At 40.6% G+C, this 17,757-nt stretch overlaps 1 protein-coding gene across 1 annotated transcript in view; it reads left to right on the forward strand.

Moving 5' to 3' along the window:
- Positions 1-389: 389 nt before the first annotated feature.
- Positions 390-17,757, forward strand: part of TNKS2 (tankyrase 2) — a 37,221-nt gene continuing 19,853 nt past the window's right edge. The window contains exons 1-12 of the mRNA XM_049809589.1: positions 390-606; positions 6,583-6,807; positions 7,797-7,892; positions 8,176-8,212; positions 10,034-10,109; positions 11,450-11,544; positions 12,743-12,809; positions 14,491-14,677; positions 15,606-15,727; positions 16,241-16,332; positions 16,420-16,498; positions 17,534-17,705. Coding sequence (XP_049665546.1) covers positions 405-606; positions 6,583-6,807; positions 7,797-7,892; positions 8,176-8,212; positions 10,034-10,109; positions 11,450-11,544; positions 12,743-12,809; positions 14,491-14,677; positions 15,606-15,727; positions 16,241-16,332; positions 16,420-16,498; positions 17,534-17,705 — 1,450 coding nt within the window. The 5' untranslated portion in view covers positions 390-404. The remainder of the gene's footprint in view (positions 607-6,582; positions 6,808-7,796; positions 7,893-8,175; positions 8,213-10,033; positions 10,110-11,449; positions 11,545-12,742; positions 12,810-14,490; positions 14,678-15,605; positions 15,728-16,240; positions 16,333-16,419; positions 16,499-17,533; positions 17,706-17,757) is intronic.

Here is a 17,757-nt window from a genome sequence, read left to right on the forward strand (position 1 = left end):
AGCTCAGGGCCGAGCAGGGCCGTGCGACCCTCGGCCCCCAGACCGCGCTCGGAGCCGCCCGCAGGCCGCGGCGCAGCCACCGGAGCGCCGTCGCCCCCCGAGGCAGCGGCCCGCCGCCACGCTGCGCACGCTCGCCGCCACCTCCCACGCGTGCGCGCTTCGCGCGTGCCCAGCCCGGCCGGGGGAGCGCGCCTGCGCAGGGAGGGCAGCCGGCCGTGGCGGTGACTCCGCTGCCGCCGCCTCCGCTCTGCCCGGATCCCTCCGCCGCGATGCGCCGGGCTCACCGCCCCGCCCAGCGGCGCGTGTGGAGGGCTGCCGCCGCCGCCGCCGCCGCCGCGGAGGGCCGCGGCCTGTGAGCGGGGCGGCGGGGGCTGCTCGGCCGCCTCCGGCGGGGCCGGCCCGGCATGGCCGGGCGGCGGTGCGCGGGCGGCGCGGCCGCCTTGGCGGAGGCGCCGGGCTGCGGCGCGGCGGCGGAGCCGGCTCGGGAGCTCTTCGAGGCCTGCAGGAATGGGGACGTGGAGCGGGTCAAGCGGCTGGTGCGGCCCGAGAACGTGAACAGCCGGGACACGGCGGGCAGGAAGTCCAGCCCGCTGCACTTCGCCGCAGGTACCGGCCTGAGGCCGCCGTTGCCGCCTCTGCGGGGACGGCGGAGCGCGGGGGGGGGGGGCAGCCCCGCCGGGCGCCAGGCCCGCTGCCGCGCACCTCCGCTTCCCTCCCGGCGCGGGGCCTGGGCAGGGCCGGCCTGGCCGGGGCGCGGAGGAGCACGGGGCGCCCTGCTTCCCCGCAGGCCCCGCCGCAGGGGGTGGGCCGGGGCGCGGCGGGGCGGGGGGGGGGTCGGAGCCCTTCGGCGGCCCCCGTGTGCATCCGGCGCCCGTGCCGTGGCCGTGGCCGTCTCTAGGTGCCACGCCGGCTCTCGGGTGGCTGGTGAGGTGTCACCACGCGGTGGTGGTGGCTGGGTGGTACAGGTGGCGACTTGTTTCTGGCTTTTCTTTCTTTTTTTCTTAATATAAACCTCAGCTGGCGTTGAGGACATCTGGACTGAGGTTTAGACTGTTCGTGTTGTGGCATGTGAGCTCTGACGGGTGACATGTGTCCCAGGTACTGTTGCCATTGATTTCAGCAGCCCTGCTCGTTTTTTAGAATTTTGCCCAGGAAGGCTGCTTGTCAGGTAATGCTGCTTCTAAGCTTTTTGCATTCTTATCTTCAGCAAGTAGACTTTGTCAATTCGGGACTTGCATACGCAAACAACTGACATCACAGAACGACTGCTTTCGCTGGCAGCGGGCCAGAAGATTCTATCCCACCTTTTCAGACAAAGACCTGACTGTGACTGTTGTTTTCATGTTGTTTGTTTTGATTTGATTACAGTGTTAGATGTAGGACCCAAGGCTGGCAGGCTGCAGAAGAGACAGCAGCTTCTTTTCAGCTAAACAATATGGATAGTAATAAAGATATTTGTGTCTTTGCTGAATTGTTTTGGAAGAGGTTTCTACTTAAGGTGTCCTTTCCTCGTATTCCGTACACAACAGGTCTAAGTTCTTGAAAGCCTTTTCAGGACAGCTGCATTTCACAGATTTAAGAAACTTGATTGACAAGAGATCCCAGGAGACAACTTAAAATATCCAGTTGGGGTAAAACAATTTTGCAGCTATCTCTTCATATGCAGCACTCCTGTCTGTTCACTAATAAACTCTGAACTTCTAAACAAATTAGTATGTTTTACAGCATTTTGGAGAAGTGAGGTTTTTTCCTTTTTCCCCCTTTTCCTCCTAAGGAGTTCCTCATGCAATATAATAATCTAGTTTATCTCTCTGGACAGGAGTGATCCGTCTTGACTTTAAAAAAACAGAACTCCTGATCTATAGAAAGCTTTTTCTTTAAAAAAAAAAAAAAATGCATAGCAATGAGTTCATATAGTTATTAGACCTCTAATGTTAAACAGGTTGGCGTGTAAATGGGAGAGGCCATTGCCACGCTTATGTCTACTTCAGACGTGTAGAGAGAAATCAATTGCTCCTCTCACAAGACTGTAGGAGATGCCAAAAGTTTCTGGTTAACACGTGGCATAAAATACTTGTGTAACTTCTTAATTTAACCCTCTTCTACTGCTTCAGGTAGAACTCTGCTGTTGTCAGCCTATCTGCGAATAGACTCAGTGTGAAAGATGGACATAAGTAACTTCGGGATTTTGGGGTTATTGTTTTTGTTGTGTTTTGCTTTTCCCCTGTTATTCACAGTTGAAGTATTATTAGCTTCTTCTGTCTTCTGTCTCTAAAGGAGTTACATTCCAGGAAGTAAAAGCAAAAGTCAGTTGCATTCTTGCTTTGTTTAGCCTAGGTGTTCTTAGAAAATACATTACAAAACATCTCTGACTATTTTAATTCAGTTTCAAGACTTGTTTTATGGAAGAGGTGGAGCTGAAATATGAAGATAGGTTTTGTATTGCCCTTTTTTCTTTTTTTAGTGTCATTCTGGGTTCTGAACTTGGTTCCGTTTTTAAGATTTTCCCAGATCTTACCTAGCAATTTAAATAAACCAAATTCCTCTTTCTATTTGTCATTTTGTAAAGGTGGATTTTAAAATATATTAAAATGTATTTTAAAAAAAAAAAGACCACAAGCTCTCCCTGGGCATGTGTCATTATTAGAAATAATACATATTGGGATCTTGGCAAAGACCGCTCTTTGGACTTTGTAGTACACAATTGTGTGTGTGGTAGATAAGTTGTACTGAAACTTAAGTCAAGAGCCCACCACCCTTCACAACATAATAGGCTCAGTCCTCTCTCACCATAAGCTGCATATACTTCCTGAAGTCAGTCCTTTTTAATCACAGTGTGTGTCAAAGTTGAAAGATCACAAGGTTTTAGGGACTTGGCAGGAACCAAAATGCCCTTCCTGCAAACTAAAATTCATTGAAAAAATGAACACCTGGGGCAGGGGGGAAGAATCAGAGCTCAGTTGTTTCTGGTAGCTTTTCATCCTGTCAAATCAGGTGAATATAAAATATGACACAACAGTGACAGTAAATAAATACTTTTTTAAAAAATTATATACAGTTACAAGTTTCTGTTGTGATTAATATTCAGGATTTATCAGCTAAAAGTTTGTAACTTTTTGGGGAACAAGTGCAGTGAACTACTCAGCTGTCATAAATGGTAGAAGAGTGTCAGCTGGAGGCCCTGAGTAGCCCTTCTACTTTGCAATAAGAAATAACGTGTTCATGATGATGACACAGTTATCTTGCATAGTTGCAAGCTGTGATACCATTTAGTTGGTCTTCTGATGGAAGCCTAAGAGCCAAAAAAAAAAAACAAACCCCACTCCTTAAAAATGATAATTTATTTATTTTTTTTTTTAAAGTGTTGAAATAGTTTTTGCAGCAGTGGCAAAGAGGAACTGTTACAGTAGGTAGTGGCTCCCTTCCCTGTGTCAGCAAAGGCTGTCCCCTCTTTGCACTCTCAGTGAAAACAAGAGAGAGGACGGAGAGACCATTGTACAGAGTTTGGCTGCCTCCTCTGTACACGTACATCCTTTAGAAAATAATGAAAAAATACTGCTCTTTCCATATATGGTGCCCTCTTGTACAGATGCTTCCATGAGGACGTAAGGAATCCCTGCTGTGCACTCAGTGCTGAAGAGAAGTTACAGAAATTGGTGTGATGCAAATAAGCCTGTCTCAGCATTAAAATAACTACAGGTAGTTTAGGGGTGTTGCTATACTTAGGGCATTTTCCAAATGGATGCAGGCTTTGTGCAGAGAGAAGCTATGGGTTGCTCCTGATCTGTATCTGATTGAACCTATATACTAAATAGAGTTAGGTTAGCATTTTATGTTCAAAAACATGGCTATACATCAAAGCTTTGAGGGACAGGGGACTGTACAAGAAAGAGTGGTTTAGCACCAGATGTAACTTCTGGACAGAGAAGTTGATCAGAGGCTTTTCTAACATAACTAAAGCGGTTCTGGAAAACATGTTTTGGTGCAGAAAGAAGATACCAAGCAGTCTGTCATCAAATAACAGCTTTGATGATGTGTTTGCAGGACTGGCACTTGTGAAAAGTCTCATCTGAGTAGATCCTTGAAGACTTTAGTGAATTTTGAGTACGCATTCAAACTAGAAACACAATTTTTTGAAATTTTGAAGACGTAAGTAAAAATCAGGAGGACACACGTAAGAAAAATAACTATTTGTAGTATCTGGTTACAAAAGCTAAGTTTATTTAAGAATGAGAAATATGCTGCATATAATTTATTTACTGTGTAGACAATATGGCTGTATGGGTATACTTCGTATAGGTACTGATTATTTTTTTGGCAGCAGAAATATGCATGTATGTGCAGTGAATGTGGCTTACTGTGCCTGTGCAGATAACTTCTTTTTGCATGGACCATATGTCTGATCCAGATCTCATCTCAAGCGTGCTGAACTCCTGTTCTCTGTTAGGACAGGCAAGGTGCCTTCTGTTAGTTATAAGATGGGTAACTAGAATGTTGAGACTCAAAAATGAATTTGCTGTACAGTGTGTGGTTCTATCAAAATCAAGGTGCTAGCAAGCTAAGATTTGTATAATTAGTAATGTATTTTGAAGAATTGAAGCACATCAGTAGTATAGTCTTGTAACTGTTATTAGAAAATACCTTAGAGTTCATTCTGGGATTAAAATGTGTCACATAAAATTATTTTTATAACAGTCAGAAATCTGTGGGGAATGTGGTTCCTTACCAGACTTTTGAGGGACGAGGAGAAAAGATAGAACTTAACAAAGGCTTTTCTGAATACCTTTCCTGGCTTCTTTACCGTTGGTATAAACAGCTGTATATGAGAGGTCCTCCCAGCAAGTATGATCCAGAAATTGCTTAATAATGGTAGTGTTTGCTTTTTGAGCTCTGAATTGCAAAGGTGAAGGTGTTTCTTGCTGCAGGGTTTTAGTTGCTGTCAGTCTGGGAGAAGGATTTATGGAATAGTCAGGTTTAGTGAAAAGCATGCTATGAAAAAGTTTAGTTGCAACTAAACTAAAACTAAAGTTCAGTTGTAACTACAATGCTGACACTTCTCATAGTTTCTGTGACTTTGTGTCGTGGTTTAATGCTGTGTAGTTAGCGGGAATAAACATAATTTCTAGGTTATGGTTGCAGTGACTTATACCTACCTACTGTCCTGGGGTGGATGATTTGTAACAAAGTTTAAATTTGCTACTATCTGAGTATCACTGGTGTTGGCAACTGTGTGGTGATTCAGACTGAGGGAAAAGCTCAAGACTTCATCCCCACCCAGTTCTTGATCTCTTCAGGAAAACGGTTTGCAATTCAGATATTTAAAGCAAGCAGGGCCAAGTCCTGCACGCATGGGTTATTTCCCAGAAGGTACCTGGCACAAGGCTGATACATACCAAAATATGGCTTTTACTTGCCCTAATAATCCCCAAGACCCAAAGACACCTTCATGAAACCTTTGGGGGATTTCTGTAGGCAGTGGCCTTTGGAACGTAACAAGATGGGCATAATGGCTACAAGCAGAAGTCCTAAGTCATTCTGGCCTCTTGTGAAAATGGAGAAAACATAGATACAGTTTGATGTCCTGGTTTATTTCATGTTATATAAATGTGCAAAATATAGCTGAAATTAAACAATAGTAGCTATAGAATTGGCTTATGAGAGCAATTACCTTATTTGTGATATGTTTCTAGCCCCAAATGTACAAGTGGGCATATTTTTTTGCTGTCTACTAACTTGAATGACAGGTTTGTAAAAAAAGTGCCTCAGAATGTGTAAGAGCATTTTTGTGCTTCAGTCATGATCAAATATTTATAATCATTTTAGGCATCACTGAAAATAGGCATTATGAGTATCTTTAAATTATGGTTGTGCATACTCACATAATAAATTTCTTCAACAGAGAGTGGTCCCAGATAAAATTCTCGTGTCCCTGGGGGTTTTCTTAAGTGATCATTTCAAAGATGGAAACTCTGTGCAGGTTATGTTAATTATTCCTTAGAAAGCAAATAACTATGCTTCTGTTTTAACCTGAGAGCAGTGCTTCTTACCTGCTTTTTTTAAAAAAAAACAAGCAGCATGTTTCTGTAAAATACTTTTCATGTTATATGAATCTTTTTTTTTTTTAAAGCTTAGAATATGAATTGTACATGCATTGGCTTGTAGCCAGTCCCATCCTTACTGCTCCCAGGGCTCATCTATTGGTCCATCCACAAAATAGCTGTGGGCCGGCAGAGTATCATACAAAATAGTTTAATAGCCATGTAAAATGACTAAAGAAGAGGTTGTGTTGTCAGTATTTTGTTCTTTTTGTTGTTTTCAAGAAGCTGCTGACTCGTGGGAGGCCTATCAAGATATTTATTGCTCCAGTAATCTTGAATATTATTTTTCTACTGATTTTAATCTAATTTTTAGGGCTTTTAAAAATAGCCTTAGTGTGTAAATGCTTCTTTAGTAAAGAATGCCAGTTGTGATTGTTATTCAGAGTGGTTACAGTTATTTAAGTTTGTTGGTTTAATCTGTGTATGTGGGACAGGGAATTTTCTTACCCCACCCTGACGCCTTTCTTCCCTTTATCTCTTCCAGGTTTTGGTCGGAAGGATGTAGTTGAATATTTACTTCAAAGTGGTGCCAATGTCCATGCACGAGATGATGGAGGCCTTATTCCTCTTCACAATGCTTGCTCTTTTGGTCATGCTGAAGTTGTCAATCTTCTCTTGCGGCATGGTGCAGATCCTAATGCTCGGGATAATTGGAATTACACTCCCCTTCATGAAGCTGCCATTAAGGGCAAGACAGATGTCTGCATTGGTAATTTTCTCCCACTCTTCCTGTGACTGACTCATTTCTTTTCACTGTGAAAAATCAAGAACCTTTTAAAGACCACTTTTACTCCGTGAAGCTGTGGCTAGTATGAGGATTAAAACTAAAGATCTTTCATAAACTTAAATTAATATGCCAGTTTTATAAGAAACAAATATTTAGATCCGTTTTTGGTAATTGCCTAAGTATAAAGGTATACATCGACATAATGGGGAAAGAGCTTTAGAATGATGTGATGGAGCTAGATTCTCTTCTACTTCAGCGCAGACTCTTATGCTGCCTTCTGCTGCTGGTCACAGTGCAGTAGAAAGAAGACTGGTTTTAATAATGGATTCGTTCTGTTTCTATGTGTAGCAGCCATGTTAAATTAGTTAAGGATAGGAGCTAATCTCCATTTATATTGACCACTTGTATTGCGTACACGGTTCTTAAGGGTTAGGAAGAGGTGGAAGGTTAGATATGTGGTCAAGAAACTGATTTTTTTTTTTTTTTTTTTTTTATTGTGTGATTTGCTGTCATTTACTTTATTGAGAAGCACATCTGGAGAGTTGTATATACAATATGGCCTGTTTGGCCCCAATATGAGTGCAAGGTACATGGCCTGCTACTGCTGTGCACAGTTTAGGACATAGTCATTTGTGGATTTGAGGCAGCATGCTCTGGACCTGATGGGAGGTAGTTACTGTTTTTTCTGGTGTGTCACAACTGCGTGTCTTTCAACTGAGACTGCCTCCTACCAGTCTGTGATTATTCCATTTCTGCTCTGCTTTTTTCCTCATAAAATGTGTCTAGTCATGTTTCACTAGTTAAACTGTTCACAGATGACATTAAGGAATTCTGTAATTAAAAATTTGAGAGGGAAGTTGGGATCAGTAACTGGATGTTTCTTTTGTTGCTTGCGACTTGCAGTAATGATGTACCTCATAAGTCCTGTCTTATAGAATTGTTTTCTCATGGAAAACTTTGGCATTTTGTAGTACTGCTGCAGCATGGTGCTGAACCAACCATCCGGAACACAGATGGAAGAACAGCTTTGGATTTAGCAGACCCATCTGCAAAAGCAGTGCTGACTGGTAAGTGATAATCTTTAGATTACTTTATGACTAATAACAGTCAAATGAATTTCTGATATTACTTTAAATTCTCTGTGTTTTATAATTCTAAATAGAAATTCCCACATTGCTTTCATCATCTTAGTCATGGGATGTGTTCTAGTTTATTGTGCTAGTTCAGTAATGGACTGTCAAATTTTTAGTACTTATGCTCTCCAGAATTTTGGAAGAGGAGGAGAAGTAGTGAACTTCACATATATAGATATTTATTTATCAACTAAAGAAACTACCTTTTGTCTTCCAGGTGAATACAAGAAAGATGAACTCTTAGAAAGTGCCAGGTATGCATGTTTGGAAGATATCTGGAATTTAGTGATATTTTCAGAATTGTATGTATTGAATATATATATTGGCTTTTGAGCTGGCATTGCATCTAGATGCTAAGCTTTGGCTGTTATCATAGCATTGTTTAGGTTGGACAGGATCTTTAAGATCATCTAGTCCAACCGTCAAGCATGCCCACTAAACCATGTCCTGAAGTGCCTTGTCTATGCGTTTTTTGAATACCTCCAGGGATGGTGACTCAACCACTTCCCTGGGCAGCCTGTTCCAATGCCTGACAACCCTTTCAGTAAAGAAATTTTTCCTAATGTCCAATCTAAACCTCCCTTGGTGCAACTTGAGGCCATTTCCTCTCGTCCTATCTCCAGCCACCTGACAGAAGAGACCAGCACCCACCTCACTACAACCCCCCTTCAGGTAGTTGTAGAGAGCGATAAGGTCTCCCCTCAGCCTCCTCTTCTCCAGACTAAACAACCCCAGTTCCCTCAGCTGTTCCTCACAAGACTTGTGCTCCAGGCCCCTCACCAGCTTTGTTGCCCTTCTCTGGACACACTCCAGCACCTCAAATGTCTTTCCTGTAGTGAGGGGCCCAAAACTGAACACAGCACTCAAGGTGTGGCCTCACCAGCGCCAAATACAGGGGGACAATCGCCTCCCTGCTCCTGCTGGCCATGCTATTTCTGATGCAGGCCAGGATGGCGTTTGCCTTCGTGGCCACCTGGGCACACTGCCGGCTCACGTTCAGCCGGCTGTCCACCAGCACGCCCAGGTCTTTCTGTGCCGGGCAGCTTTCCAGCCACTCTTCCCCAAGCCCGTAGCGGCTGCATGGGGTTGTTGTGACCCAAGTGCAGGACCTGGCACTTGGCCTTGTTGAACCTCATACAATTGGCCTCAGCCCATCAATCCAGCGTGTCCCGATCTTTCTGTAGAGCCTTCCTACCCTCGAGCAGATCAACCCTCCCTCCCAACTTGTTGTCATCCAGAAACTTGCTGAGGGTGCACTCGATCCCCTCGTCCAGGTCATTGATAAAGACATTAAACAGAACTGGCCCCAGTACTGAGCTCTGGGGAACACCACTTGTGACCTGCCGCCAGCTGGGTTTAACTCCATTCACCACAACCCTCTGGGCTTGTCCATCCAGCCAGTTTTTTACCCAGTGAAGAGTACACTTGTGTAAGCCAGGAGCCGCAAGCTTCTCAAGGAGTATGCCATGAGAGACAGCATCAAAGGCCTTGCTGAAGGTAGACAACATCCACAGCCTTCCCCTGATCCACTAGGTGGGTCACCTGGTCATAGAAGGAGATCAGGTTAGTCAAGCAGGACCTGCCTTTCATGAACCCATGTTGACTGGGCCTGATCCCCTGGTTGTCCTACACGTGCCATTTGAGTGCACTCAAGATGAACTGCTCCATAACCTTCCCTGGCACTGAGGTCAGGCTGGCAGGCCTGTCATTCCCCGGATCCTCCCTCTGATCCTTCTTGTAACTGGGCATCACGTTGGCAAGCCTCCAGTCATCTGTGACCTCCCCTGTTGACCAGGATTGGTGATAGATGATGGAGGGTGGCTTGGCAAGCTCCTCTGCCAGCTCCCTCAGTACTCTTGGATGAATCCCATCTAGTCCCATATTTTCTGTGAATAAAACTACAAAAATAGTTATATAAGTGTATTTTTGCTTTCAGTTTAATGCTGGCAATACAGAAGTGAATGTATTACTTCAGATCTGCTGAACATTATAGCAAGGAAAAAATATAAAAACATAATAAGCTACTAAAAACTGGAATAAAAATATTTCTGCCCATTTCATATCTTCTTTTTCAGGAGTGGAAATGAAGAAAAGATGATGTCTCTTCTTACACCATTAAATGTTAACTGTCATGCAAGTGATGGCAGAAAGGTATTTTTGTTTAAAACCTGATTTAAAATTAGTTCACTCTTACATGTCTCACAGTTATTGTTTGACCAGATTTTAAGAATGTTAAATACAGAATCTGTTTTCTTTAATATATGTGAGAAAGGAAGATTGTATCTCTCTAGCAGCTAGTGGATTTTTTTTGTTTGTTTTTTAACCTTAAAAGGACTATGTAGGTATTTCCATCTAGGAGCAACAAAACACCTTTTCAATTGGAACTTCTGCTTGACCTTCATATCTGCAGTGATAAAGAAGGGAGGCCTTTTCATAGATTCTTGTCACTATCACAAGTTGATACACACAGGCTCTTTATTTGCCATACACCCTAGGCAAGTTACCGCTTCTGTTTCAGGAAGAAGCTAGTCATTGCCATAAGTATTGGTAAAGAACTACGTGAAAAATGTTCAAGATCTCCATTCTAAAAAATTCTGGTGGTCTCCTGGGTTCAGCCCCTAGCCTACCAAAGGCTGAAGTTATTGAGTATCAATTTCTGGCATCCTCGTTGTTCTCATTACGTATGTGTAGTCATCCACTTAAGTTTTGTTCAAATGAGTTTCCCTGTTTAAGGCTTTGTGGTGAGTTACTGGGATCTCCAAAACACCTATGCATCTCTATTTTCTCAGCTTCTAGTTATGAGACTCATTCTCTAGGAACTGTACAAAGCCAGTTCAGTTGATGGGTTGGTAAATGAAGAGGATAAGATTTCACTAATTTGTAGCTCTGCCCTTGCTGCTGCTGCTAGGTATGTGTGAGTGGGTTTACTAGAAAAGGTCATAGAGCAGTTATCTGACTGCTTTGTGGAGGGTGAGAATTTAAAAGAGAATATTAAGTTTCCCTCTCACCCAGCTAACTTACTGCATTCACAGATATGGATAACAATCTCTGTTGATAATTTCTAAACTTAAACTATTGATTGGCAGGGCGACCTCTTTATAATTTAGCAGTCACTGTTTCTAATGGCCATCATATTTCCCCTTTCACAAGGGACGTAGTTTGTCCCAGCAAAGTATTTATAGTTATGGTAGGCTAAAAGACAAAAGTGGACTGCAGGACTCAAAAATCCTTTAAGAGGGCCTTTGTTGCCAGAATGTATTTATTAGTGATAGAGTAAATTCAGGATTTGTGTTTATGATGGCTGTGAGAGTAGCCAGTAAACAATGAACATAGTTATCAAATGTCTGATCCAAGCACTCTGTTTTTTTTAATGTTGCAAGTGTTTTAAGGACTTCAGTGGTTAGTATTGTTAACAAGTTTTGAAAAAAAATAAATATAAAATCAACCCTTGATTTTCTGTTACTGATTACTTCTACATTCTGTCATTTCAGTCTACTCCTTTACATTTAGCAGCTGGGTATAACCGTGTAAAAATAGTACAGCTCTTACTGCAGCATGGGGCTGACGTACATGCTAAGGATAAAGGGTAGGTTCATTTTTCATTTTTTCAGAATAGACAGAATTTGTTTAAAATTGAGATGAAGTAAAGAATAGTAATACTGTTTTAACCATGGAGAATTTCTAACTTGAGACCGTTAAGCCATGTTTAACCTTTCTGTTATGACAAAAATGCAAAGTGTACAGGCTTAAGACTTGTGAATCAGTAGAATCCAAATTGAGCTGACCATAGAACACGTTGCTTTTAGGTATCACTAGCCAAGTTATTATCTCTTTTAATGAAATACATTTATACACCACTGTGAAATCAGCAAATATTTTGATGATTGAATCAATCTTAATTTTCTTTCTACTTTCAATTTTCTGCACTTCTTTTTGCAAAGAATCTGATAAAAATTGAAGATCTGTTTCTTAGAGGTTTTATTTGGACTATATTTTCAAGTATGTGGTTGTTAATGTCAGGAAATGTAATGAAATATAGATATGCTGAGTTTATTCATTTACATAAAATGTAATGAAAAAACTATTTTTAAAATATGTGTTTATGTACATTAAAGATTATGGAAAGCAAACTCTTATTCCTCCTTTTCCTAGGATCACTTCACAGCTACATAAATAACTGCCTGATCAGACAGCTTTAATTGTCCCCTTGGGGTTGGAATTCATATTTGTAATTTCTCCCTTACTAGCCCACAATGAAAGAATTCATTTGGGGTGATTTCTCACCTGCTTCTAAGACCACTGGGTTTAAGAGAGTATGAAGCTGGCTTTAAAACCTCTGTAGTTCTGCTGTTACTGTAGAATATTGTACAGTTACTTAAACATTAGCCAGTAAGACTTCTTGAGTTTCCAGGGGAGAAGATAATCTTACAGCAATGTTCTTGTGAAAAAGGAAATAATTATTGTCACTCCTGAAAATCCCCTGCAGAGAATTCTTCCTGCTTAGGGTTCCGAATCTGAGCGGAACTATTTCATTTGCAGTAAAAACGATGCAATTAATTCCTCATCTTCTGTTATTTTCAATGTTTATTTTTCTGAAAAATGCTGAGGGGATTTTCTGGGTGGTTCTCCAGCTTATTTCCCCTCAACTTCATTTGAACATCTCTGATACTATTTTTGTAACATGTTCAAGGTGCAACATAGTACCATTTGCAATGTTATAGATGCGTTTGGAATTGAGATATGTGTACTAAGATAATCATCCTCCCCCTTTCTCTCCTATATAGAGATTTGGTGCCACTTCACAATGCCTGTTCCTATGGTCATTATGAAGTAACAGAGCTTCTAGTAAAGGTTGGTCTTTGAAGAGATGGAATTGCATATTGTTAAATAAAAACAGTTTATGATAGACTAATGCAAGTTGCATTTTTTTGTTGTTGTTTTGTGCTTAGATTTACAAAACTGAAAGAATGATAGATTGCTTTTGCTCTACATGTTAGTTAGTGATTATTAAACTGGAGCTACAGAATCTTCTGCTTGCAAGGAAGCTTTTTCCTTATAAATGTGCTTTCTGTTTTTAACTCTGTCTGCTCCAACATTGAATGGTTTTGTACCATCACGTACGTACTACTTACCTCAACCTTCCCACCCTCACCCAAAAAAACACCACAAAAAAAACCCCAAAACTGAGCAATATTGTGAGTTTGACAATAGAAAAATATTTCAGAAGACAGAGTATTAAGAGGTTTTTGAAAAGAATACTGGTAAAGATCATAAATGTTTTAAAATTAAAGAGTAATCACTGTCTTGAGGGAATGACCTTTACAACATCAATTCTTGGCCCTGAATTGTAGCTTTTACCCCAAAGAAAGAAAAATGTGTCAGTTTTCCTAACGTAAGTGAACTCTCAGACTGAAGTGGCTTATCTGAATTATGTTAATCTTGAAGATAAAATATGATGTGCATTAAACTTCTGGCTCAAAGGTATGGCCTGCAAAAATCTGTGAGTGTTGTACACCAAGGGACTTTCTCAGCTGCTACAGCAAGTCATGATCATTATAACAGCTGGGGGTGTTCCGTTAGATAACTCTAGATGTTTGGATGCTCAGGCAATAGCTGCTGTTGTGCTGTCCTGTATGTCTCAGTCCCCACTAATTCCATGTGTCTATTTGTTTAGCAAAAGTTAAGAAAAAATTATTGAAGTAAGCATATATTGTAAGTATAAATAGTCCAGGGGTTGTTTTTACTTCAGAGGCCAATTGTAAAGTGAATCTTTACAGTTGTAGTACTAGACCAAAAAAAACCCCTCTTGCCTAGACACTACTGTGTGTCTTAACTGTTAAGCTAGACTTCTATTCCCTGTTGGATTTCTGCTCCAGTGAATCTTGAACTATTTTTTGCAAAGCACTACAGCTTTAACAGGAGCAATGGTAAAGAGCATGTCTTATCAGACTTGCTTACAGATAGAACTCAAGGTGCATACAGAATGTTACTGGAGAAGAATTACACAGATACTAATAATCCAGGAGTATTACTTGCAGAACCTTGTACTTAAATGTTTTGGATTGAAGTCAACTTTGAGTGCCTGTATCCTTCTAGATATCTTGGCATTCATATCTGGGGGGATATTCTGTTCACAGAAAATGTATTTATCTTAGTGCAACTGTTCACTCTAGACTTTTTCTAGAGCAACAAGAAACAGGAGCTTGTTCAAAGGTGATTTAGAGTGTATTAATTAGGCTCTTTCTCTGATTTGACATGTAGCAGAGCTACTCTCCTTTGATGGAGAACGCCTGAAGAGCCTGCCTATGGGTGCTTTGAATGTACCTGTGAGACACTAGAGGATTAAAAACTGCAATGTGCTGAAATGTTGTGTTATATTGAAAATTAATGTCTGGAGAATGTCTTGGATACAGTTTGCATACAAGCATTGATTTTTATTTTAACAGTCTACTGCATTGAAACTAATGACAGAAGTCTTTTTCTAATCATCTAGTTTTGATATTGCATCTTTTTTACCCCTTTCCCTTTCAAGCATGGAGCATGTGTGAATGCAATGGATCTGTGGCAATTCACCCCTCTGCATGAAGCAGCTTCTAAGAACAGGGTGGAAGTATGTTCTCTTTTGTTAAGTTATGGTGCTGACCCAACACTGTTGAACTGTCACAACAAAAGCACCATTGATTTGGCTCCAACACCCCAATTAAAAGAACGATTAGCATGTGAGTATAAAGTGAGATCAGTTCTACAGTTATAGATTGTAATGTGTACGTTAGTTCCCTAGTCAGTGACCTGCCAGAAATCAATTTGGAAAATGCTTACACTTTTCAAGCAATTAATTGTGCAATGTTGGACAGTACATTTCACTGTTTATAATTTGAGATTGCTAGATTATCTGAATGTAGGCATTTAAAATAATTTTATTGTCAGTTTTGTAGTCATGTGGTTGTGATGGGTTTTGTAGCTTTTCTTCCCTGAATACACGCTTTCCCTCACAACCTTGCCAGTACACTTTCCATACTTGCTCCTGTCATGGCATCAAGACTGTTGAAATACTCATTTTTATTCCCCTGTATTTTGTTTGAAGAAAAGAAAAGGAAAAAACATAACTGTTTAGAATGCTGAATATGTTTGAGTATGCCACAGTCGCTGAAAGTTCAAAGAAATTGATGAAAGGCATTGATTTTTGTCCAGCAAACTTAAGGAGTTGAAAAGAATGCCCTCAAATTCTGTCCTTGAGTGGTCAAACAATAACTTCCTGGCATATATACAAAAATTATCAGTAAATACTACATTAGACTTCATGTTAGCATCTATAAATGGTTTTCCAAAGACAAGTCAGAAATAGAGATTTATATATGCTGGAATTGGTACTTAATGCAAAGAGTGGAACCTAGAACGGTGGTGAGCGAAATATATCTTGTTCAGCCAGTTTGGATATCTCTGGCTTTGAGTTAGAAACAAAGCACATTCCTGCAGTGTTTTGACTTAGCTAACAAGTTCCGTCAAGTGATGTAAAAGCTTAAGTCTGAGTTGGAAATGTCTGCTGAATAAAATGAGTATTTTTATCTAACTGAAAGAAACAATCCTCTTGATCCTTCTTGAGTTAAGGAGTGTAACCTTCTGGTATGTATTTATTTCTTTTTAAAGATGAATTCAAAGGTCACTCACTGCTACAGGCTGCAAGAGAATCAGATGTAGCTCGTATAAAGAAACATCTTTCTTTGGAGACAGTGAACTTCAAGCATCCTCAAACACATGAGACAGCATTGGTAATATCTCAGGATTTATTAATTATTTTGCATATATTGTGGCTGACCTAAACATGCTAGGTAATAGTTTAGAACTAAAAATTTCAGTGTCAAACAATGAATTCAGACCGATCTGGAATATCCAGTGTCTAGTTAAACAAATAACATTGATTAATATTTCGTTCTTAAGGTTAATGTTAAGACTAATCTAAATTGCCTGTTTAATTTAGGTTGTCTAAATGACTTTTTCTGTAGAATAGCCTAGTTTTAAGCAACAGCAAGCTGTGTATGTTAGCTTTGTTTGTAAAGCATGAAGATTTCCAGCAATTACTGGAGAGGGAGCTCTGGAAAATACCAGAGTAAATCCGAAGGCCCATGTGGAATCTCCCAAATTAGTAAACTTCTACATGTTTGGGGGGTTTTTTTCTGTTGACTTTGCACACAATCAGCTCTTTAACTGCCAGCTGATCAGCAAGCAGTAAAACTTGTATATTGCTAGCTAGTTGTTAATGCTACAATTTTTAATGTTCTCAGCACTGTGCTGCTGCGTCTCCGTATCCTAAGAGAAAACAAGTATGTGAATTGCTGCTAAGGAAAGGAGCCAACATCAATGAGAAAACAAAAGAGTGAGTGGTTACAAATGAATACTCCTAAGTGTTTGTTTAGAAGATTTTGAAAAATACATTTTTAATTCTCCCTTTTTTTTTTTAAAGCTTCTTGACTCCTCTGCATGTGGCATCAGAAAAGGCTCATAATGATGTTGTCGAAGTAGTTGTGAAACATGAAGCTAAGGTATGAGTTACTGTTCATATTTCTTTTTGTTAAGTTTTGCCTGCTGTATAGGTTTTCATACCATGAGAATCGACAGCTGAGTAGACAGACTTTTCTAAAATAATTCATTTTGGAAGGTTCTAGATTTATGGACTTAAGACATAGGCCGTCAATCCATCAGTACAGTCCTATACATTGAGGCATCATCATTGTCTTGTTCCTATTTTATAAGAAGTGCAGATGTAGTTCTCACTGTTAACTGAAAGCTTGTAGAGTGTCTTGTTCAGTGCTTCGTTGTCCAGCAGTAGTAATGAAATGCTTAAGGAAAAAAAAAAAGTAGGGGATATATATGAATGACAAGCTAGACTGGTATACCAGGTAGTCTTTATGTGATGTTGTACGCAGTGAAAATTACAGTGAAGGCAAAATGTTAAATCATAACACAGTGTTTAGTTCAAATTTCCACAAAAAGAAAAAGTGGAAAGGAGATACTCTCTGTAATGCTTGAATCCTCCAAAACTAGGAGTTGACTCTCTCTCTCATGGAAATTTGATTCCAGCCTGACTGCTGTGAAGTTTCTAAAGCAATGATCAAAACCAGAGGAACAGTAAGGAACACAAGTAACCTTTGGGTGCAGAGTTTTAAATTGTTAAATACACCTTGACTGAAACATGTAGAAAGTCCTCAATCTGAAAAACCACAATAAGCCAATGCAGGTAGAAGCTGTTCTACATGTTGGCACTGAGGACTTTTGCTGCCATGAGCAAAGTAATGCCTACTTATTTATGTGGTAAAATAGCCATAACTTTATTTACGCTGGATTATTCACATGCCTCTAAAAGGGGACTGTTCTTCCTCAGTAAATGTAATTATAACTTCCTGAACTGCTTTTTTTTTTAATTTTATCTTTTGAAATGTCATGACCTTTGGAAATATGCTGAATATATTCCTTTAATTAAAGTAAGAAGAATACTTGTGAAACTCTCCCAGTCAGCAATGAAAACAGCTTTAATATTAAGTCTTGGTGGTGGTATTTCTTGTCTGTGTTATTTTTAGGTTAATGCATTAGATAATCTCGGCCAGACCTCTCTTCATAGAGCAGCACATTGTGGTCATCTTCAGACGTGCAGGTTGCTGTTGAGTTCTGGATGTGATCCTTCCATTGTGTCTCTGCAGGGCTTTACAGCCTTACAAATGGGGACTGAAAGTGTGCAACAGCTACTACAAGGTACAACTGATGTATTCACAATCCATTTCTGAACTAATGTCGTGCTTCATTC

Source organism: Accipiter gentilis, chromosome 9 (assembly GCF_929443795.1).
Source record: "Accipiter gentilis chromosome 9, bAccGen1.1, whole genome shotgun sequence".
NCBI lineage: Eukaryota > Metazoa > Chordata > Aves > Accipitriformes > Accipitridae > Astur > Astur gentilis.